Raw genomic sequence first — 22,817 nt, forward strand, 5'->3', positions numbered from 1 at the left:
GAGAGGAGAAAGGAGCATGCACGCTATTTCCTTGTCTATTTGGTGGCAGACATGAACCTGTCACAAAGAACACTTTTTTTTTCTTCCTCTCTCAAGCCCTTGACTGCATAGGTTTGAACACCAGCTCTCTCCCACTTATTAGTTGCATGAGCTTGGGCAAGTCACTTAACCTCTCTGTGTCTTAGTTTTCTTAGCTGTAAATTAGGAATAACAGTAGGTCTACCTTATAGGATGCTTGTGAGGATGAAAGGGGTTTAATTATGTAAAGCATTTTGAGCTATGCCAGGCATATAGCATTTTAAGACTATGTGTTAGCTATTATTGTTGTTATTATTATATTTTATTATTTCCTTACTATTGACTTGTGAAGGGTAAATTACATCCCCTGGCCACATTTTCCTCTTTTGTGAAATGGACAGAACAAAAACACAAGAGAAGATGCAATGAACTAGGGTGTGGGAGGAATCTAGGGTCCCCACCCAGCTACTCTGCAGCAAGGTCAGAGTCTCCCATTGCCCTGGACCAATCAGGGTACGTCAGACTAACACCCCTCACCCCGTCTCTTCTTTAAAAGAAGGGATGATCTTCCCCATGATTTGTGAGAAAACCCAATAAAATTAGATGAGCAGCTTGAATGTAAATGTGGCATCGACTGTCACTGAATAATCAATACCACATGGGACTGATCTCCCCGGATTGGAACTGGCCGGTTCCAGATCATCTCTGTGAAACATGGGTGTAAACCCTGTGGTGTCAGAGTCAGAAGACCCAGCACAAGGGTGGGCCTTTGACCTTGGGCATGTCAACTACCTGCTCCAAGTCTCCCTTTCCCCACGTGAAAAAATTCCTTGTGATTGTGGCAATTAAATGAAAGAACATTCTGGAAATGCTTTGAAAGCTCTCCCACCCCATACAACTGTCAGGTGTAAAAACGTTTTTCTGATCTCACAAGGTGCAGGAAGGAAGAAGTACGATCTACATTTCTGTCATGCTGTCACAGAATAGGAAACCACCCCACAATAAGGCCCCTTTTGTTTATTTAGAACCCAAGACCTTCCTAAAGCTGAATTCTGCTCTGTGGCAAATAAGGCCGTAGAGATGTCACAGTATATTCGTTCTGATTCGTAATGTTCTTACCTAATGGTATTTTGATGCATATACTCGGCTGGATTTGACTTTCTTTCCCCTTGCTAGCTCCTCTTCGGCGGCTCTGAATGCTATTTGGCCGAAATGCTATAATTTGGTCGCCATTTCCAGTTGAGAGGTGGTGCCCCGAGGACCATTTCCAAAGGGGGAACCTAGCAATTCTGTGTATTTAATAAGAAAGGTTTGGGATACACCGATAAGGCAGAGATGGGAGAGCCTGACAACCTGTCCAGCAGGAAAGTTCACAGATAGTGGCAGAGCTTCCCCATCAGGGTGCCATGAGTCGGCCACTACTGGGGGGAGATGCTGAGCCCCAAGACCAGTCGCCCCAGCCTCCACTCTGCTCCTGTACAAACAGTATCACTTTCTGTGTGTGTCTTGCCCTGAAGGTGGGGAGCACAGTCCAGTGGCATATGGTGTACAGTGTATATTTCGCAATCTGTTTCTTTCAATTTTCCAGCCACTCTTTACCCCCTGCCCCCTTCACAGATGCGGATCCTGGAGTTTGAGAGAGGGTATGTGACTTCTCCAAGGTCATGGAAAATAATTAGAGGGGCCAAGACAGGCTCCCAAGCCTTCTCTTCTTTCTCTTCTAGTCACTTCTCTTTCTTTTCTCCTTTCTTCCCTCCTTTCACCCTTTGTTTCTGCTTTTTAATAAATTACATGCATATTTTAATTTGAGAAGAGTAACATAAAAAGAAGCAAAATCTACTTTTGTTCATTTTTTTAGTGGAAAATTTGAAAAGTAGAAAAATAACACCCAACCTACCAACATCCAAATATAAGTAAAGCTGATTCACATTTTATCATTTTTACTCTGTTCCTCCTGCCCTCGTTTTTTGCATGTTTGGTGGTTGTGGTCCTTGTTTTGTCCTGTTTGTACCACTTTAAATATGCTGTCTATAAAATAAGTCTGTATTTTACTTTTGTAACTTAGTATTGTCACTTCCATATTTGCCCGTATTGCTTAATTTTTGTAGACGTCATTTTAATAGCCAAGTAATATTCCTCGATAATAGTCTGTCTCATGGGTAAACTATGGATAAGTGTTGAACATTCAAGTTTCAAGTTCACATTTTCTGACCGCCATCTCTTCACTATTTCCACTGTGCCATTCTCTAGAATCTATTTTATCCCAACTGTACCTGAAATTCTTGATGTCCTATCATTCAAAGCCAACGGTCAGGTGATTAAATGACACAAATAGAGTCTTCACAAGCAACTCATGCAGCTCAGTATCAAAAAAACAAACAACCCAATCCAAAAACGGGCAGAAGACCTAAATAGACATTTCTCCAAAGAAGACATACAGATTGCCAACAAACACAGGAAAAATAATTTTTAAAACATTTATATCCTCTGAACCTCAGCCACCTCTCCTGTATAGATAGATGTCCTTCATCCTGTGACAGAGGGAGGCCTCTGTAATAACTCAAAAGATTAACAAAGCAAACCTAAATGTCCCAAATCCATGATTTCATGAAAATTAGCTTCTTGAGTTCTCTCTAATTTTATCAAATTTCAACCTCATAATTTCTAAAGGAAACCATTAAGAGAGACAATGCTAACGAAAAGCAAAAATAGAAAAATTCTGTAAATCAGGGCCTCTCCACCCCAATCCCAGCATCACATACCTAACAACAGATTTTTTAATAGAAAGATTCTTTTTTTTTTCCAACATTGTCTTTCTGTTCTTTTTTCCAACAGAATTCAAGGCTCGTTCATCGCAAACCCCGCCTAGTCTTAAAGCAAGGTAAAAGTTTTTGATTTTTTTTTTCTGATAAGTCAGGTGGAAGTTCATGCTTAGGGATGATGCTTCAGGAGCCTTTGCAGTCCCAAAGGTGGGAAGTGGGGGTGAGAGTGGGGTGGGCCGCAGGGAGCAGGACCCCTGAGGAAGGCGCAGTTCAGGCGGGGGTCTCCTAGAAGTCACACACAAAGGACCTCCCGATACAGCTCCCCTCTGCTGTTCAGCCACTCACAAGCTGAGGGCCGAGTCCCAGGATCAGGGTCCTGGGCGCCCAGAACTACGGAGAGGAAAGGGCAGGGGACAGCTGAGTCTGGAGAGAAGGCTGAGATGGGGAGAAATGGCCAAGGGCCCTGGGCAGCGCTCGCAGTGAAGAGGTGAGTGAACACCCACAAGGCAGTTGCCGTCTTCCTTGCTCAGGCATATTCCAAGCTCTAAGTAATCGCGCGGTGAGTGTTCACGAAACTCCCGCCACAGGGCTTGGCCCACGCTAGACGGTCACTGACACAGCTGTGGACAGAAGCCTCTGTGTGCTCAGCTCTGTGGAAACCCATGTGGGGCAGGGGGCACAGTCTGATTCACAGTCCTCGTCCCCTACATCTGCCCCAAAGGATGCTGGGGGAAGGCAGTCATTGACCTCCACCGGTGAAGTGGGTTGACACTAGCTACAAAGAAAGCCCAAGGCCAGCTGGGTTACGCTGAGAAGCAGGAACGAAACCCCAGCTCTTCTGCGCAGGAAAGACACAGGCTACAGTTTGAGGGCACAGTACTCTGCACGGGGCTCCCCTCCACCTGGTGAGGCCAGCTCCCCACTCCCGCCCTCTACCGCCCCTCCGTTCCACGCTTCACACTTCCAGAGGCTCCGCACCATGTATCTGCCAGGTCCAGCCCTACTAAGGCAATCCCTAAGAGGGAGTGCTTTGCCGAGGCCCCTGCCCCTCAGCTACTGATACTCACAGAGGAGCAAGTGGCACTGAAGGGGCCTGACGGTGAAGGGACCCTCCGGAAGGCTGTGATGGAGAACAGGGACCCTGGAGCCAGGGATCCGCACCTGCCTGGGTGTGAATCGCAGCTGCTCCACCCAGTCAGCTGTGTGCCACAGGGCAGCCACTTCATCTTCTGCCTCAGTTTTCCCACCTGTAAAATGGGGACAGGAAGAGTTTCCGACTCCCGGGGCTGTGGTGAGGATTAAACGTACTGACAGAGCGCACGTGGAGCAGAGGTTAGCACACGGGGCACGTGCGGTAAGGGCTGTGGATCGCTGGTATCCTTCGTTCTGCTCCCACGAGCCACCATGAGGAAAACTTAGCACGTGCAGAACAAGGAGCCTGATTCCTGGTCAGCTTTACTCCAAACACAAGCACCCGTCCAATCTTTTATTCGTATTGCAGCTGAGTTTGTTTCCTGTTCTTTCCCGGGGCCCTGTGGGGAGCCTGGGGCCTGACCTGGGTCTGTCCCTGAGCAATTCGGCTTGCCTCCCCCGAGTCCAGGTCTGGGCCTGGGCGTGCTCAGAGAGGCCCTGGATTTTCCTCACACAAGGCTGCTGAGAGACCAAACCCTCCACAAACCCCTTTGGGCAAGAAGGGTCCCACTCGTGTTTCTTTGCTAAGGCAGGGGGGATGGGAAGGGAGCAGACTCAGGTCAAGTGTTTCATGGGTCCCTTGTAAATGGGAAGGCGCCCTCTTCCACATGCGTCCCCAAGGTCCCCAGGCACATGCCAGGCCCCTTCCCCGCTCTGAAGCGGCTGCAGGAGCAGGCCTGGGATCTCAGGACAGGGGCTCCTGCTTGCAACACCTCCGCATTGCCGACGGGGCAGGGAGGTGGTGTTTGGCCACGCAGGCCAGAGCCCCAGTCCTGCTTTCCGGGTGCTGAGGCCACAGCGGAGCTCTGGCAGGCACCCCAGAAGCCCTGCAACATCCCAGCCTGGGGCAGGCGTGGCAAGGAGGGTGCTGGGCAAGTGTACATGAGCATGGAAATGACGAGAGCGGCCCTGCATGACCTTAAGTATAATCCCTGTGTTTGTCAACAGCTTTGATTTGTCAAAGTCCATCCATGGGGACCTGCATTATCTCCTTGGGTCCCCCTGGGCACCTGCTGAGTGAGGTAGGACAGGCATTATCCCACCAGAAGGATAAGGAAACTGAGCCCCGGGGGGTCTCCTGATGTGGCCTTGAGGCCTGGAGCAGGGCAAGGATTGACACTTGCCTAAAAAGCTCCCCCTTCTCCACTAGTTCTTGAGCCCTGTGGTCACTTGACCTAAGACCAGAGCATCTTGCCACTTGCCCCCGGGGCCCCTTGCTAGTGGTACATCCTGAGAACACAGCTGCTCTGCCCCAGCCCGCAAGCTGGCACGGACCCTCCCCCGGGTCCCCTAGAAGTGGCACAGATCTGCCTGGCGCCCCCAGCAACGCTGAAGGGAGAACAGCTTTCTGGCTAGAGCAAGTTACCTCCTCTTCTCTTCCTCAACTCTTTGCCCCCAGCCTCAGACTGCGGCCCCTCCGCCCCCCACCCCCGATCCCCGCATCAGGAATCACTGACCCCGACAGGGAACAGGCCCGTCTCATGAAGGGCCACTGAACTTCTCATTTTCCCTCTACAAACAACGACAGCCAACACTGCCCACTCTCTTTTTGTCCTCACCTGTGCGGACCTGGGGGAGGGGGTACAATTACCGAAAAGGTGCGGAAACCGAGGCACAGAGAAGTTAGGTGGCTCACCCAAGGTTACTCCACTCCAGCGCAAGAGCCAACACTTCAGCTCAGACCGCCTGACACCAAAGTCTAGGTTCTTTCTGCCGCCAGTCTCTGCCCACTGACAGGCCGGGCATCTCCCCTCAGGCCTGTCTCTGCCAATTGGGCCAGTTTCCACGAGATGGCTTCAGGGCCAAAAGCCCCTCTCATCCGTCTGAATCACAGGTTCTTGTCCCAGTTAAAAGGCAGAGATTCCTGAGGAAGGACACGATGTAGGTCGGGGTGCTGGGTCACCCCTTTTGATCCTGAGCTCCCGGGTAGCAGGGCCTGAGCCTCACACCCAGCACCCTTTCTCGAAGATGGTGGTGTGTGCAGTGGGCAGACTAGCGGGGACAGACGTCGGTGCTTGGTTTGAAGCGGCTGCTGATTTTTTCCGCTCTGCCTGAGGCAGCTCTGAGGCAAGAAGGACGACTGGAATGAGCAGGGTGGTGAGCCAGCAGGGACACAGAATGTTCTGGAAGGTTAGACTGTCCGGCACGGAGGCCTGGCCCATTGACTGGCCTTTGAAGGCACCCCCAGAGCCTGTCACTCTAAGTGAAGCCGCGCTTGGCACCCAGAATGGCACACAGGCCTATTTTCCATGGTCCACAAGGTGGTCCCTTCCAACCGGTGACAGCCACCATCAGGGACAGGCCGAAGTCCGCGGGGACCGGGAAGCAGCCGCTGCCACCACAACCTCCCCGCAGGCCACAGCTCTGGGTTCCTAACCCAGCCCCTGTCTGGAGGTGGACCGACCCCTTGCTCCCCTCTGCTGCTGGCGTCCCTCGGGTGACCACCTTCTTTGCTGTCCCTCTTCCCACCCCCTGAACCTGCCAGCAGCCAGCTTCTCCTCAGTGACACGATGCCGTCTACATCCTTGGTGAAGCGCGATGGAGAGTTCCTGGGCTTGCAGGACAAGAGCACGCAGACGGAGTGGAGCTGTGAAAGCCGGCAGGGTAAGGGACCCCACAGCCGGCATCCACCTTGCGGCCGGGCTCCTGGGGGCTTGGGGAGATGTGGCCTTGCGGGCATTCCATGGATGTGGAATATGGAGGCTGGAGTAGTGGCCATTGGGCTGATGATGCATATACTGCTTCCTGTGCCACCCTAACCCTGGGACCCCCTTCCTCATCCCAGACCCCCCTCAGAGAAAGAGCATCTGCAAAGTGCTAAGACAAACACCTTCTGCGATCTTCCCCTTGTCCCTTCATTAGTTTTCCTGTTCTTTTTTTTTTTTTTTTTTTGCTGTACGCGGGCCTCTCACTGTTGTGGCCTCTCCCGTTGCGGAGCACAGGCTCTGGACGCGCAGGCTCAGTGGCCATGGCTCAGGGGCCCAGCCGCTCCGTGGCATGTGGGATCCTCCCGGGCCGGGACACGAACCCGCGTCCCCCGCATCGGCAGGCAGACTCTCAACCACTGCGCCACCAGGGAAGCCCAGTTTTCCTGTTCTTGTTCTATATGAACACAGGCCCTATTTCCCTCGGGGACACAGGCCATTTCCTTCCCAGATTACAGGCTGGTTCCCTGAGGAGAGAGGCCATCTCTGAACAATCACATGGTGAAGGGACTGGGACCCACCCCAGACTCTCCATCTCGGCGTGCAGTCAAAGCCAGCCCTGGTTCAGGACGAGCCAAGACCATAAACAGGGGGAACTTCTGTGGCCACAACTAGAAGACACTCAAGAGACAGCTGGGCAAGACTACACTGAGGATCTTAATCCTCTGCCCAATGAAGCCCAAAGGTTCCTCGCCCTAGGATCCTGGGGGTGCAACACTGAATGGCGTTTCTCGCCATTATCAATAATTTAAACCCAGCCTTAGTGAGACTGACCATCACCGATTCACACATGCGTTTCACATCTGTAGTCATGGCAGCGGTAAATTAGATTCCCGACCAGCACCTCACTCCCCTGCCCCCATCCGTGCCTGCTACATTTTGTAGCTCAAATGTGGTTAAATGAAATCAAGAGTCAGAATCCCTATGAGGGAGAATGGTGCGGCAGAGGCAGGCCCACACAAGCCAGGAGTTCCATGGTGCCGGCTGCCAGCACGTGACGAGGAGTGTTTTACAGGCTAAATAGGTTCATGTGGGATTTTTATTAATGGGTGTGCTCCGATGGAGCCCTGAAAACAGGAACTATTTCAGAGTCAGTAAGTATGACAGCTGGAAAAAATCTGAGCGTTTATCTAAATATTCATAAGCAGGCTTCTCGAAGTCATTTACTGGGTAATCGCCTGAAAAGTGCCAATGCTAAGCTTGAAAGGATGTGGGAGAGGAGAAAGAGATAGGAGAAGCCTGGGGCGTGGGAAGGGAGTCACCAGAGCCGGTTCATACCACTATGCGCCCACCTCCAGAGGGAGACCCTCCGGAAATCACCGCTTCATTTGCCGTGTTCGTTCATGATCCTTTTGGTCCCCAAGCTTCATTTCCAGAGCCAGTCATGTCTGGATCTAATTTAGGTTTTAAGCGCTCTGCCTATTTGGTCTGTAGGGGCATGTTCCGTAGCTAAGTCTTTTCCAGGACTGAGTTCCTTAAAGCCAACATGTATTTAGTGTTTAGCAAAAGTCTAGTCACCTGCAGCAATACCTACTGATCAGATCCTGTGATGTTGGTGGCCTGGACCAAAGGTGTGGACAGTGTTGGAGCAACTAAACCCAGGGTCAATGTCATACCCCGGGCTCCTGCAGAGACATGAGGGGATGGTGGCTACAGCAGAGATTGGAACACAAGGAGAAGTAAGCAACTCCCTAGAATTTGTGAAGGTTTTTCTTTTCCCTTCTGCCTATGGTTTACAATCAGTCTTTTGGAGAGTGTTCATAATAATTGGGCAGAATTTGCTGGCAACAGGTAACTGATTGTGTCTGGACAGTGGAATGGGGCAAAGAGGCTCATTAAGAGACTCCTCTGAAAGAGTGAACCGCTGTAAGAGGAGGTAACCGGGGCAGGGGTGCAAGGGGAATCCAGGAAGCATGGAGCCCCAGGAAGGAGCTCAAAATCGAGGTAAGAGGAGGCAGAGGGCCCCTGCCACGAAGAAAAGCCAGTCCTTTTGCAGCTAGAGGACAGAACACTAAGGGTTCCCTAGCATGGTGGATGCAAAAGAGAATCTGCTTTTAGCCCAGGGCAGAAGCCACCCATCCACTTGTTGGAGAAACACAGTCAATCAAGGCAAAAGCAATTCAAAGTGCTGACTGAGGGCCCCCAGGAGGGAGCGGAGGTGAGAGTGTTAGCAGCGTTACTCCTCTGGGTCCAGGACTGTGCACCCCAGCACCCGGTGCCCGTAAAGACGCAGATTCCCAGGCTTTCTTATCACCATCCCTGCCTCGGCCTTAACGAGATCCCAGAGGATTCCAGGCACAGGAATGGTGGAGAACCAGAGAACCTCTAGGATAGAACAGATTTCATGGGTGCTAGTTTCCTATTTCTAAAGCATTTTTTATTACGGGACTATTCAATTCCAGTGCGCCAGAAACAGCATTTTACATGGACTCTACAAACAGCACTTTGAACCAAATATGGAGGTGTAACACCCAGATAAATAAATCCTTGAAACCTATTACTACAGAGAGTGGCAGGTCTGACATGGAAGGAAGGCTAGAGGCACCGGGAATGTCTCGTGGCTCGTGTGAGGAAGCAGGTGGAAGGCCAGAAAGACTAGTTATGGCCTCAGGTGTCCACCCAGCCAGGCACAGAGCAGGGTCATGAACAAAGTACACCAGAAATTCTAACACAGAGCATTATAACCCTGCTTGTAGAAATCCTCAAGACTTGGCGTCCTGCACACAGTAAGCGCCTATTAATGTTTGTTACATACTTGCGGAACTGCTGCTGAATCCTCAGCAGGCTCAAGATCAGCTATGGTGATGAGAAGGTAGATGATGAAGAGACAGTCTTGGTTAGAAAGGAGCTGTGGGGCTTCCCTGGTGGCGCAGTGGTTGAGAGTCCACCTGCCGATGCAGGGGACGCGGGTTCGTGCCCCGGTCCGGGAAGATCCCACATGCCACAGAGCGGCTGGGCCCGTGAGCCATGGCTGCTGAGCCTGCGTGTCCGGAGCCTGTGCCCCACAACGGGAGAGGCCACAGCAGTGAGAGGCCCGCATACCGCAAAAAAAAAAAAAAAAAGTGCAAAGTAGTGTTTGCACAGAGTTCCTTTCAGTGGACTCGGATTTTGAAAGATCACAAGTAGAGGTTAAAAAAGATATGATTGTTACCTACGATAAAAGTAGGAAAATGTCTCGAACTTTGAGAAAAGTGTCAGGAGAGCTGAAGTCCAGGGTAAATGTATTCTTACCAAAAAGTAATAATAATAATACTGCAGGCAGCAACAAAAGAAGGGGGGCCCTTTTCAAATATGATTCGGGCAAAAAGTAGATCAAGGCACACAGAGCCACTGTTTAGTGCCTGCTGAGGAACGATTCAAAGAAAATCATGTTCTTCCATCGCTACTGAATTCTGACTTCTCTGTGAAAGAAGATGATCTTCAGATTGAAAAGGGTACAGCAAAGTTAGGCAAGAAATAGCAGACACCGGGAGGGCTTCCCTGGTGGCACAGTGGTTGAGAATCCGCCTGCTAATGCAGGGGACACGGGTTCGAGCCCTGGTCTGGGAGGATCCCACATGCCACGGAGCACCTGCGCCCGTGAGCCACAAGTACTGAGCCTGCACGTCTGGAGGCTGTGCTCCGCAACAAGAGAGGCCGCGATAGTGAGAGGCCTGAGCACCGCGATGAAGAGTGGCCCCCGGGCTTCCCTGGTGGCGCAGTGGTTGAGAGTCCGCCTGCCGATGCAGGGGACACGGGTTCGTGCCCCGGTCCAGGAAGATCCCACATGCCGCGGAGCGGCTGGGCCCGTGAGCCATGGCCGCTGAGCTTGCGCGTCCGGAGCCTGTGCTCCGCAACGGGAGAGGCCACAGCAGTGAGAGGCCCGCAAACCGCAAAAAAAAAAAAAAAAAAAAAGAGTGGCCCCCACTCGCCGCAACTAGAGAAAGCCCTCACACAGAAACGAAGACCCAACACAGCAAAAATAAATTAATTAATTAATAAACTCCTACCCCCAACATCGAAAAAAAAAAAGAAATAGCAGACACCAAAGATTGGTGAGAAGATCAGAAAAGAATGGTAACTGCTGTGTCCTGACCGAGATAAAGTCTACCCCAGAATATCTACAGAGAGAGAAGAGTTTAATCATGTTTATGGTTTTTGAAGAACTGGGGAAATGAGTCTGTGACCAATCTGGGGCAAATAACTGAGAGCAAAATGACCACAAGGAACCAGCATAGGATCAATAAGAACAGAGCAAGTAATACTGGCTTTTAGGTCACTTTTTGACAAGGTTATTAGATCAGGGAACCGTGGAATTTGGAGGCCCGAATTCCAAAACACATTTCTTTTTCAAAGCCTTCCTCATGTTCCTATGGACGACATAGACAAATACCAGGTAGATGCTAGTGCAAGACAATGGCATGATCGCTATTGAATAACCATCCAGAGATACTGTTTAAGGATCAGAGTCAACCCAAGTTCCAGTCAGGAGCCGCAGGGCTCTGTCCAGTCTGTATCCACAGACGCAGATACAGATGTAGGAGGAATATTTATATCTGTACGTGAGTGGCAGCTGTTGGGTGATGCCAATAATGTGATCAGATTCTAAAAGTTCTTGACAGGCAGAAACATTGGATCGGGACTGGCTAGATAAAACAGAATGGTAATTTAGATTAGACCCTGCTCTTACGCCCACAAAAACAGGATGGAGAAGGACAAGGGGGGAATGCCCTGTCTGTTGTAGATGATTTACTCAACCACAGGCTCGATAAGTCAATGGTATGACTGGTGTGACTACCAGAATAGTTAATATAACCAAGAACAATTAAGAGGTTATGTAGAGGGAGACGGGTCCTGTTCTAGCCTGCACTGCAGAAGCAACCCTGGGGCCGCTGTTCACTTCGGGGGATCCCACACTCTATGAGGGTTAGAGGCAGACTGGCCGGGGCTCGAGGAGAGGGTGGTGTTAGGCCAACCTGGAGACCACATCGTACAAAGAACTGCTGAAGCAAATGAGGGCGTTAAGTCTGGAAGACACGTGACTCTGAGACAGGATAACTGCCTTCAAATACCTGATGATCTGACACACAAAACCAAGACCTGACCTCTCCATCTGCACGGAAGGGCTAGAACAGGGCCAGCTTGAGGAAAATTAGTTAAGAAATAGACGTGATTCCCAACAGTCGGAGCCATTTATGGTAGGATGCGCGTCCTTCGAAGTTGGAGAGCTCCCTGGCTGTGGAGGGCTCGGGCTCAGCTGATGCACTGGCAGCACTGATCCTGCCCAGGTGGGGAGGCTTCTCATCACAGACCGAGCTCAAATCCTGCCGCTCCCATGAGAGGGGAGGGGGCAGCTCGCCTCTGCTTCCTTGCCATTAGGAATGGAGTGTGTGTGTCTGTGTGTGTCTGTGTGTGTGTGTGTGTCTGTGTGTGTGTGTGTGTCTGTGTGTCTGTGTGTGTGTCTGTGTGTGTGTGTGTGTCTGTGTGTGTGTCTGTGTGTGTGTACCCACGCATGTGTTTGGGAGTAGGGAGAAGGACAGGTAGGGATGAGGGAGCAAAAAGGAGCAGGGATCACAAAATTCTAGAAAATATGAAACATGGGTAACCAAGAACTTTACAAAAGTTCTCAAAAACCACAGTAGCTTCTCGTGGCATAACCCAGTGCATCTGTACTCGCCAGCCCCCATGCTTCCCCGCCAGCCCCCGTCATGCCCCTCTCCGGGAGCTCTTGACAACAGAACACCTGAGATGCCCACTTCCTACAGCGACAGGCAGACGCCATTATGAGTCTACACGGCCTTGAGGCCACTTGGCTCTATGGTTCCTGCAGCTCTTCCTCCTACAGAAGGAGGAATATCCCTAAGGTCTCCCCTCAATCCCAGCCATCCTCTCTGTCCTGGGACCAGAGAAGAAGGCCACCGAGGGCCCACGTTTCCCAGTCACTGTTCACTGCAGCCCCAGAGTAAGTCAGCAAAGCTAAGAGGAGGAGGCTGGCAGAGGGAGCGTCCATTAGACGCCAGCTGTGCCCTCCAGCCCGTTTTCTCCTCTGTGGATCAGCCTTGGTGCCAAGAAAGAACCTCAGACCCTAAGCGTCCAACATGAACCCCCTGGAAAGTATAAGGTTGAAACTGTTAACGGCCACCCTCTTCTGTCTTTTAACAGTACCTTTAAAATCAAAATCTCAAACAGAGGAAGACTCAACAACGATGCTAACCCCCTTAAAGTCTGATTCACAAGGTATCATTTTAATTTTATAGTTCTACGATGATTTTAAATGACTCCCGGAGGGTACGAATCCATCTTTGAGACGGGAAGAAGCACAGAATTAGCACACCCTGAGCCAGAGAGAGTCCTCTTCTGACCACTGTAGATTACGGTAGCCTTCATTAAGGCCAGTGGCCAAGGCATTATTTCTAGAACGTGGTGTCAGGGGTCAAGGCTCAGGGAAGAAACTTGGCCAAAGGGTAAAATGCTTTTAATTTTGAATTAAAATTGAGTTTTGAAAGGGGAGGAAATAATATCTACCGCTGGAGTTAGGAGGGGAGATAATGGATTATCCATACTCGGTTCATTCCGTGACATTTACTGTGCATCTACTGATATTTACTGTACACCTACTGTGTACTGGGCAGTAGTCTGTCCACCTTTATATGGACAAATCCATCCTACCCTCTCAGAACTTAAACTCTAGTGGGAAAGATGAACTATGAACAGACGGAGGGGAATCAATGTGTGCTGGGCATAAGCTACAGGCCTCCAACCGCTGACCGTCATGGGAGCCTCTTACCCTACAATACGCAGTCTCCACCCTGGTCTCCCACACATTTAGGGGTTAACAGTTCACCGAACCACATCCTATTCATCATTTTTCCTATTTGTTTTCAGACTTTGTTCCCACTGAAGAACCGGAAAAGGCAGGAAATGGTGAGAGTCCCACATAACCTATCCAAAGATCCCTGCTCCCCGCAGAGCAGCCGGGGCCGGGGATAGCGCCCTGGGCGGGCGGGTGCCTTGCTGGTCCAGCCGGTGCCGAGTCCTAGAGAGGACCGAGGGACATGCTGGGCACACAGTCCCTGAACCTATATATGTTTCTCTGTCCTTAACTGTAAAAGGGAGCTAGAACAAGAAACAGAGAGAGGGTCTCGGGAGCGAGACAGAATGACTTGGGAACGGCCCAGAGGTCCATCTCTCTACTCAAGCTCTGTATAGGGACGCCCACATTTAAAGAGGGTCCAGTCGGTCAGTTGCTGGGTTCCCTGAAGTCTGGTCAGCAGGGCTTGACTGGGATGCATGGGCCCCTCCAGACAGACTCATTCGATGGTAGCTTGATAGGGAATGAATTAGAGCCCCTCAGATGGTACCCTTAAAGCCTGATTAAATTTTTATTAAGGAGGGGATAGTTGAATTCTATGCAGGGGAAGGACAGGGGAGAAGCCTTTTGGCGGCAGAATCCCAACCTGCACACATCACTCCACAAAAGCCCTGCGATTAACCAGACCCATCCTATTAGAAACAACGTAGGGATGATGACCTGCTGGCTGTCTGTCAGCATGGGGGTGGGGGAAGAGGGGAGAATCAGGGTTACCTACACAGGTGGCTTATCAAACTCCTCCCAACTCTAGACTATAAAATTTTCTTCATCTTATTTCATTTCCGGGGTGGGGGGCGGTCGGGGTAGAGCCCTGCTGCTCGGACTTTAATGTGCAGAGCGATCACCTGGGCATCTTGTTAAAATGCGGATTCTGATTCCGTGGATCTAAGACTCTGCATTTCTCACAAGCTCCTGGCAGCAGCTCGGGCTGCTGATCCATGAAGCACACTGAGTGGCTTCAGAACAGATTACAGATTTGTGCCCGTAGCAGCTGCCAGACCAGCCCATCGTTTATCCTTGATTTAAGGACAACAAGGAATTCAGTACGTGCAGGGTGGAGGAGGTGAAAACAGGACCGAGTTTCACCTGTGTGCTCTTTTCTCAGAGCCCAACCAGGGCTAGTCGCCTACTGCTTGTCCCCTCCCTTTCCTCGTTTATAACGTGGGGCTCTGCCCTGCAGGGCAAATACACTGGACTCAAACATCTACCCCAATTCAGGAAGTATGCTTCTGGCAAGAAAAAAACGTTACAGGAGAGCCACTGATCGGATGGGGGAGAATTTAGATTTGTTCTTCATCAGTCCGGGACAGGCACACTCCACTTCAGGGAATGCTGTGTGCCCGGCGTTCACTGCATTAGCGCCGGTCCCCTGAGCCACCCTGAAGATAAGCCTTATGGTCCCCATTACACAGATGAGGGGGCCAGGGTGCGAGGGGACTGAATGACAAGCTGGGAGGGGCTCGAGTCCTGGGTAACAGGGCCGCCACTTAGGAACCTGGCCTGACACCTGCCCCCTCCCCCAGTCCCCCATAAAGCAACTTCAGGGAAAGATAATGATCTCCGTAGAACAAAGGTAGTGGTTGACAGAAATCCCCAAAGGGAAAGTTAATTAGGAATAAAGCTCTCCCTGCTCATTCTGCCCCAGTTGCGGCTGTGTTCCTGCGGATTTACTGGGCGCCTCCTGACACGCAGACAGTGCCTGTTGATGTTAAGGTTAATGATTATGTGGGACCGAATGCCTCTGAACACTGCTGCTCTGTATTCATTCACTCCTGCCAACTCCCCTTCTTCTTTTGACAAACACCTACTTCTTTTTTTCCCTCGAATTAACTATCTATTATTCAATAAAGCTTACTAAAATACAGCACTCACAAATCATGGGGGTTTGCTAAGCTATCAGGACCAGAGCCGGACTCCTCCATGTTGGGCCGTCACATCCTCAGAGACCCTTACAGAGAGGCTCTGCCACCCGGTCTCCCCAGACCCCTGTTCTACCAGTTCCTCCATTTCTCTCCAGTGACAACCAAACGGAGCTTCCCGAGGTTCTTGCCTGAATTCCCAAGGATTCTTGTGGGCTTTCCCAACAAGAAGTTTTAAAACCTCTCTAGGCCGCATCCCTGGCAGACAGCCTAGCGACACACAGTGTTTTGGAATGAGCGGAAAGGGCCCGGTGCCTTTGCCAGTTGTGAGCACCCCAGCGGGGTGGTGAGTGCCTGGCGGGAAAGAACTGCGGGGGGGACTCCCACCACACAGGGGCCACCGAAAGGAGGCAGGTTTCCACCAGGAACAAGCCAAGGCTGGGGTAGGAGGTCTGCAGGCAGAGAGGCCCCTGGGCCTGGTGTCAGTACAGGCAGGTGCAGCTGAGTGGAGTTCTCCATCCCCCCAGGGGCCCAAAGGAGTCAGCGTTTTCATTATTGAACCAAAGTTGGGAAGAAGTGCAAAAATAACGTGCGTGTATGGAGATCACGAAGAATGCCCCTTCTCTGCCCCCCGAGGCCCAGCAGGGACACACGTCAGACAGAATCGGTCGGCCCAGTGCCAAGCCGGTGGATTTTCAGGGCTCTCGGGATGGCCCAGCGTGGAGGGGCTGATGTCATCCTGAAGCTGAGACAAAGGCCACCGTAATTTCCCCGGGGGCCCAATTACTGTGTGGGAGCCCTTCCCCCCAGCTCTGCCTCGGGAGCCACACCTTCCCGGGAGCAGGGACTCCAGGCCCAAGTTGTAATTATCAACTCCTCCATTCGGTCTGCACCCCGTCGACACGCGAGGTTTCCAGCCCTCTCCTGGCCCAGGGTCACCAGGCTGTGGCTGACCTTGAGAACAAAGGCATCTGCTATCTCTGAGAGATTTTTTTTTTTTTTTTTTTTTTTAGCTCACTGGCTTGGCGATTCATCTTTTAGGCTTTGATTAGCAATTACGAACCATGTGCAATTCTGGAAATGGGCAGTTTTTGACAAAACTGACGGGCGCTAGGGATATTTCTCAGGATTTCCAAGAGAAAAATCACACTCAGGATAGATCTCTCTCGGAATACAATCTAAATTCCTTCCCATGGCCTACAAGGTCCTCGGTGAGCTGGCCCTGCCCCTTCCCATCTCCCTCCTCTCCGGGCACATTGTGCCTCTTCCAGTTTGTCAGATATGTCAACATGCTCCCACTCTCTCTCGCCTCAGGGCCTTTGCACCTCCTTTGCTCCCTGGCAGGGATGCTATTCCCCAGCCATCTGCCTGCTCGCTCCCTTGCTTCATGCAGGACTCACTCAAATGTCACTTTGTCAGATGAATCTTCACTGGCCACCAGACACACACACTCACTTTCTTAAGTCTGCCACTGAAACTGACCTTTTTATTCCGATTTTATTAATATCCCCAAGTCAAATTTTAAGTGATTTGATGAATTTATTTAAAGTCTTATTGATGACATATGCATTTTTATTCAAAAGCGCAAGCGTAAATGCCATAAATCTATTTCTCTTTTTGTTTTTGTTTGTTTCTTGTTTTGGTTCCTTCTCCAAATGCCTCTCCTTTTGCTGTGCCTTCCAAAATTGAAAGCCGAGGAGTCTGTCTCTAAAGAGAGCTTTTGCGATCGTACGTTAAGTGATGCCACTGGCACACTGGAAGCCGAAGACTTCGAAGCCAATGTAAGTTGGATAAAAACTGGAGAACACCTGGCTCTGAATGTCAGAGCAGAGTGGCCCAGGGCCAGCCGGACACTGCCTCTTGAGCCCTGGGATTCACAGCTTCACTACACTGTTAGCACAGCCGAAGTGAGCTTTTCTTAAAACAGGCCTAAGTGTAAATGACAGACATTAAACCAAAGAGGGTCAGAAGAAAGCCAAGTATGGTACCACAAGGCCCTGCTTTCAGTAATATGAATAAAAAACCCTCAAGATTGATTTTCAAGGCAGCAAAGCTAAAAACAAATCATGTAAGCTACCTAGATACCTAGATATCAAGGCAAATCGTCCTTTGCAGAAACCCTATGTAAAAATGAAGTTGGGACTTCCCTGGTGGTGCAGTGGTTAAGAATCCGCCTGCCCGTGCAGGGGACACGGATTCGAGCCCTGGTCCCGGAAGATCCCACATGCCGTGGAGCAACTAAGCCTGTGAGCCACAACTACTGAGCCCACAAGCCACATCTACTGAGCCCGCATGCCTAGAGCCCATGCTCTGCAACAAGAGAAGCCACCACAATAAGAAGCCCACGCACTGCAACTAGAGAAAGCCCACACGCAGCAGCGAAGACCCAACACAGCCAAAAAAAAAAAAAAAAAAAAAATGACGTTGGATTCTGGAAAGGTGGACTAAATGTAATTTTCCCACTAAGTACAGCTTAAAACCCTATACATTATATATAAAACAAACACAAGAAGCTTCTAAAAGACGGAGAGAAGAAGGCAGACTGGCTAGGGACCTTGGGACCCAAGGAACAACATGGTGGTGAGTTTCCTGAGTTTTCTTTTTGCTTCATTTACCCGACTGGGTGCTGGAAAAGACAGCGACCAGAAACCCCAACAAGCACAAACAAAAGCCCCAAGAAAAGCCTGCTGTCTCCAACTAAAGGACCAGGCCTGGGGCAGCCCAGCAGGACAGAAACTTTGGACAACAGCGTCTGCAGTGCAGACACCGCAACAAAGAGCAGTGGAGCATCTCCCCCAAATCGGAGTCCTGCTCCCACACTCTTCAGAGGGGCACAGAACCAGCCCCGGAAGTTTAAGAGCTGTCCTTTCCGAGTTGTATCCAATAACCAGAGACACCATGGGAAGTCCCAATTGTCTGAATAAGCCTTACATCTACAGCATGTTGCATTGTCTTTACTGCACAATATTTTTTTTTTTTTTTTTTTTGTGGTACGCAGGTCTCTCACTGTTGTGGCCTCTCCCGTTGTGGAGCACAGGCTCCGGACGTGCAGGCTCAGCGGCCATGGCTCACGGGCCCAGCTGCTCCACAGCATGCGGGATCTTCCCGGACCAGGGCATGAACCCGTGTCCCCTGCATTGGCAGGCGGACTCTCAAGCACTGCGCCACCAGGGAAGCCCTACTGGACAATTTTTTTGCCTGCCTGTACAGGCTTGTGGCTCTAATTTCCTGCGTCAACTTACCTCTGACACTTCCAATGCATGTTGATTCAGGTTATACATCCTTTCCCCTACAACTAACAAACTTTCTCAGGACTGTAGGTATTAACTACAATCACAAGAGTGAAATCTTGTGTCCCTGGAACTCAAGATTAAGCAGATACATTTTTCTAAACTTATAAAAGAAAAGGGGGGGGAACCCCTAGGCATTTATACAGTTTTTGCTTTTATTTTAATTGGAAAAATTCTCTGGTCTCAGTTCCTATTTAGCCCTAAATTCCTTACTTTCCAGACATGCTCCTATACACATTATATGAATAAGAACTGCTTTTCAAATATTGAAATACCATGTCAAAGGGAGGAAAAAAGATTACTTGAACTTTGATTCACCGCACTGGATTTACTAAGACAGGAAAGTAAGCTCAGGCATTTTAGAAAGATTTTTCAGCAAGAGTTGAAATTGAAAGGAATTGTTTTAATTAGACACTTAAATTATTTGGAAACCTTCAGCGCGCCTGTCAATTGAGGTTCTGCTGTGTCTGGCGGAGCTGCAGCCACAGGCAGAGGGAACATCTCCCACGGAGCTGTGCAAGGTTCTGGATGAGACCAGACGCTGGGAGGGTTCCGTGTGACAGGCGGCCTGTGCAGGGGAGCCCTGGTCACAAGCACCACTCCTTGCCGTCTCAGGGGCTTTGCCGTCTCAGGGGCTTTGCCCAGGTGACAAAGTGAGGCAAAGAGTTAGGGGGACACTTTCCCCCTCGCTGTCTGTACCACTCTGCTTCCAAGGATCGATGCTTAGGAGGATAATGAGGCAGCACCCGCAGCCCAAGCTAGTGGCACTCTGCGGATAGGCAGCTGTCCAGCCGGGGAAGCACTGCTTCTCTAAGCAATGCCATAGGCGGCCGCTGCAGACACATGGGGCCAGCGAGCAGGACAGAAGGAATGGAGTCAACGCCACATGGCACCTGCAGCTGGGCGGGGGACACCACAAGCCACTGGGAGAGGCGGCTGAGGCCCCTGGATTCGGATGCGGCTATCACCCTAGACTTTGGTTATTCTGACAATTCAACCTCTTGGCCGCTCTGAGTTCCCTATACATGTCTGAATTGTTTGTAGGATACACGCGTGCATCACACACCTGCTGTGCAAACGCTCTTGGTTGGAAAAACCAGAGACTCACCCAGGAGCAGTCACAGGGCATGGGAGAAGTCATCACTTGGGGGCCCAAGACCCCTACCGTGACCATGAGGATAGCTCTCCAGAGGCTGGGGAAGCAAACGGGATGAGCCTCCGAGGAGGGCACATGCGCTGGAGCGGGGTAGCACAGCCTGGTTGGGACGAGAACTTCGACCAGGCCCCGCCAGCAGTAACCATATCTTCTGGTGAACAAATCATGGAATCCAAAGGGCTGGTGAGAGACCACTGGCCTGGGCCAGCAGGCCATCACTGCACCTCAAGGGAGGGATGGTCAACAGTGAAGAACTTGAGGCAGGGGTAGCCACACCAGAGCCTTAACCTCAGCCTGCCCTGAAGCACTGACTCATTCCCGTATGAAAAGATAAACTGAAGCCTATTAAAAATTTGAAGAGGGCTTCCCTGGTGGCGCAGTGGTTGAGAGTCCGCCTGCCGATGCAGGGGACACGGGTTCGTGCCCCGGTCCGGGAAGATCCCACATGCCGCAGAGCGGCTGGGCCCGTGAGCCATGGCCGCTGAGCCTGCGCGTCCGGAGCCTGTGCTCCGCAACGGGAGAGGCCACAACAGTGAGAGGCCCGCGTACCGCCAAAAAAAAAAAAAAAAAATGTGAAGAGTTTATTTGAGCCTGTGTGGATCCAAATCGGGCAGCACCAAACCGGAAGTGGTTAAGAGCCCTCCACCAACAGGAGCTGGGGAGAGACTTACAGGGAAAATGCAGAAGCAAAGCAAGGAAGTTATTGATTGGCCGCAGCTTAAAGCCTGCTGCTTCTGATTGGTTGTCCTCGGGTTTTGATTTCCTAACCTTGAGGCATTTATGGCCTTAGGCTTTGGTTTGCTTACTTAGGGCACCACGGCCTTACAGCCTCTTCAGTCTTATGGCCGCCGTGTTTCATTAACTGAACACCAGCAATGCGGAAAGGAGCACGCAGCGGCTGGGAGTCACACAAGGCAGACCTGAGACGCCCCAGCTTTTCCCCAACCTAGAAAACCCAGCCAATCACAAGCTCCATTCTTGTATCTGCCCCAGGTCGCATGCAACTTCGGATCTGTGGTCTTCCACTTACGATAGAAGGCTTGTAAGTGAATGGCAGACTGCACATCATCAGATGCAGAACAACCACCATAACAACCTCGACCTGTAGGTGAGCAGGGCAACATGACAGACCCAGGGTTCTCCTGGACGGCAAGTCAAACTTCACCTTCGACCAAAAGGGATCCAAAAGAAGAAACTCTTGTGAAGACCCACCTATGGGTCAGTCCTGGTTAGCAGCATGGACTTGGGATAGAATGATCAAATTTACAAAAATAAAAAAGGAGCTGGCAATGTCATTACTTTGGAAGAATCTTTAAAGGTAGAATCATCCTCTACAAGAACGTGCTAGGTGCTACCCTGCTTTCCTGAAGACTGTTATCCTTCACAATGAATAAATAACCAACCACTGAGAGCTTGGCCATTCCTGGAACTCAAAAAAGGCTGTTATGCTCTTAAGGCATGGAAGCACTTTTACGTTCTAGAGCCATCTCTACATTTGGAAGAAGAGGGTAATTTTATGCTCTCAAACGATCTCTTGGTATGCTACTATTTAAAAAGAATTCTTGAGGGAACTGGAGAACGAGAAGAGGGTGTGACCGTAACGGAAATAGTCTTTGGAACCAATCTTGCTAGCCACCCTACTGTTCCCACTGCTTGTCTTTTTCGAATAACATGTTGCAATCTCCTCTGGCAGCTTAGAGAGTCACAAAAGTGATCATTAACTAACTGTTAATTCCCATTTTCTGGCTACTTCATTCTGTGGTCCTTTTGCAGGTTGTGACCAGCTCCTATCAGTCAGTGTTCGGGACCATGCTCAGAGAAATGGCGGCTAGCAGTGAACTGGAGGAGGATATTAACATTCCCCTGACCGGTCATCTGGAGAGAGAGACCAGAAGGAAACTGGGAATTCTGTAAGTGACTGGAGAGATGGAGCTATCGGTCAGTAGGTGCAGGTAGGCCAGTGGTAGCAGCAGGGAAAGTGTAAATTGGGTCATCAGAGAATAGAGTAAGGCCAGGGTTGGACAGGTCCCCTGAGTCAAAGGGCAGGCACAAGCCATGCACAAGGACAAGGGTAAGATTAGGGGTCAAGGGGACAGGATGGTCCAGCTGCCTGCCAAAACTCAGGAGCAAAGAAATCTATGAGCAGGGGATGTGCAGGATAGGATCAAAGATGGGCAGTGACAGATGCTGGAAATCCAGGGCAGGAAAAGTCTTGAAGGGACCGTGAATTGTACGCAAGTCTGGGAAGCAAGGTTCAGACCCCTGGGCCTTTGAAGTGAGGGGACAATGGAGGATCAAGTTCATGTTCCCTGAGGGGGAAAAGCCCTGAGCCTCACTGCCCTGGGATTCATGGCAAGAGCCCCTGTTGGGAATGGGGAATGATAAGTTTATTGCAGACTGCTGCTGGCACCCAATCTTTCTAGTTGGCATGACTCCAGGTCTCAAAATGTTCCAGAACCCTGTTTGTACATCCAGACTGGGGTACATGGAAGCCTGGACTTTCACTTATCCAGCTGTCAGAAACCTTGATGAACAAGGTACATGGTCAGACATCCAGGGGGTCTATGGCAGACTCCCCAGCAGTGGTTGAGGATGAGGCTGTGAGGATGGGGTGCCCTGCATAACCTCCTTGGTGAATGGAGACTCTCACAAAAATCAGGGAGAGACTGACTGTCAGCAACTTCTGCTCTGGGCCCAGTAGAGTCCTAGGGCCAGACAACCCTAAGGCTTCTCTAGGAAAAGGGAAGGCAACATACACAATGCAAAACACAAAGAACATCCAAGCTTTCAGATCCTCATACAGCAGCAAAAAACAGATCCCAAATAACATCCCTGTAAGGTACCCTCTCTCATATGTTACATTTTCTCCCCTTCTTTCCCATTTAAGCCTATCACGGAGGCTCATTCTAACCTAATTGCACTCAATGAATATTTCATGAGCACCTCCTGTGTGCCGGCCTGTACAGTAGTGTGTAACCCAGTCTCT

At 50.6% G+C, this 22,817-nt stretch overlaps 1 protein-coding gene across 1 annotated transcript in view; it reads left to right on the plus strand.

Annotated features, from left to right (window-relative positions):
• Positions 1-6,481: 6,481 nt before the first annotated feature.
• ERICH6B (glutamate rich 6B) overlaps positions 6,482-22,817 on the plus strand; it is a gene marked incomplete at both ends in the record, with an annotated part of 34,010 nt that continues 17,674 nt past the window's right edge. The window contains 3 exons of the mRNA XM_082859794.1: positions 6,482-6,575; positions 12,562-12,617; positions 21,605-21,741. Coding sequence (XP_082715920.1) covers positions 6,482-6,575; positions 12,562-12,617; positions 21,605-21,741 — 287 coding nt within the window. The remainder of the gene's footprint in view (positions 6,576-12,561; positions 12,618-21,604; positions 21,742-22,817) is intronic.

This window comes from Leucopleurus acutus (genome assembly GCF_964270905.1).
Source record: "Leucopleurus acutus genome assembly, chromosome: 18".
Lineage (NCBI taxonomy): Eukaryota > Metazoa > Chordata > Mammalia > Artiodactyla > Delphinidae > Leucopleurus > Leucopleurus acutus.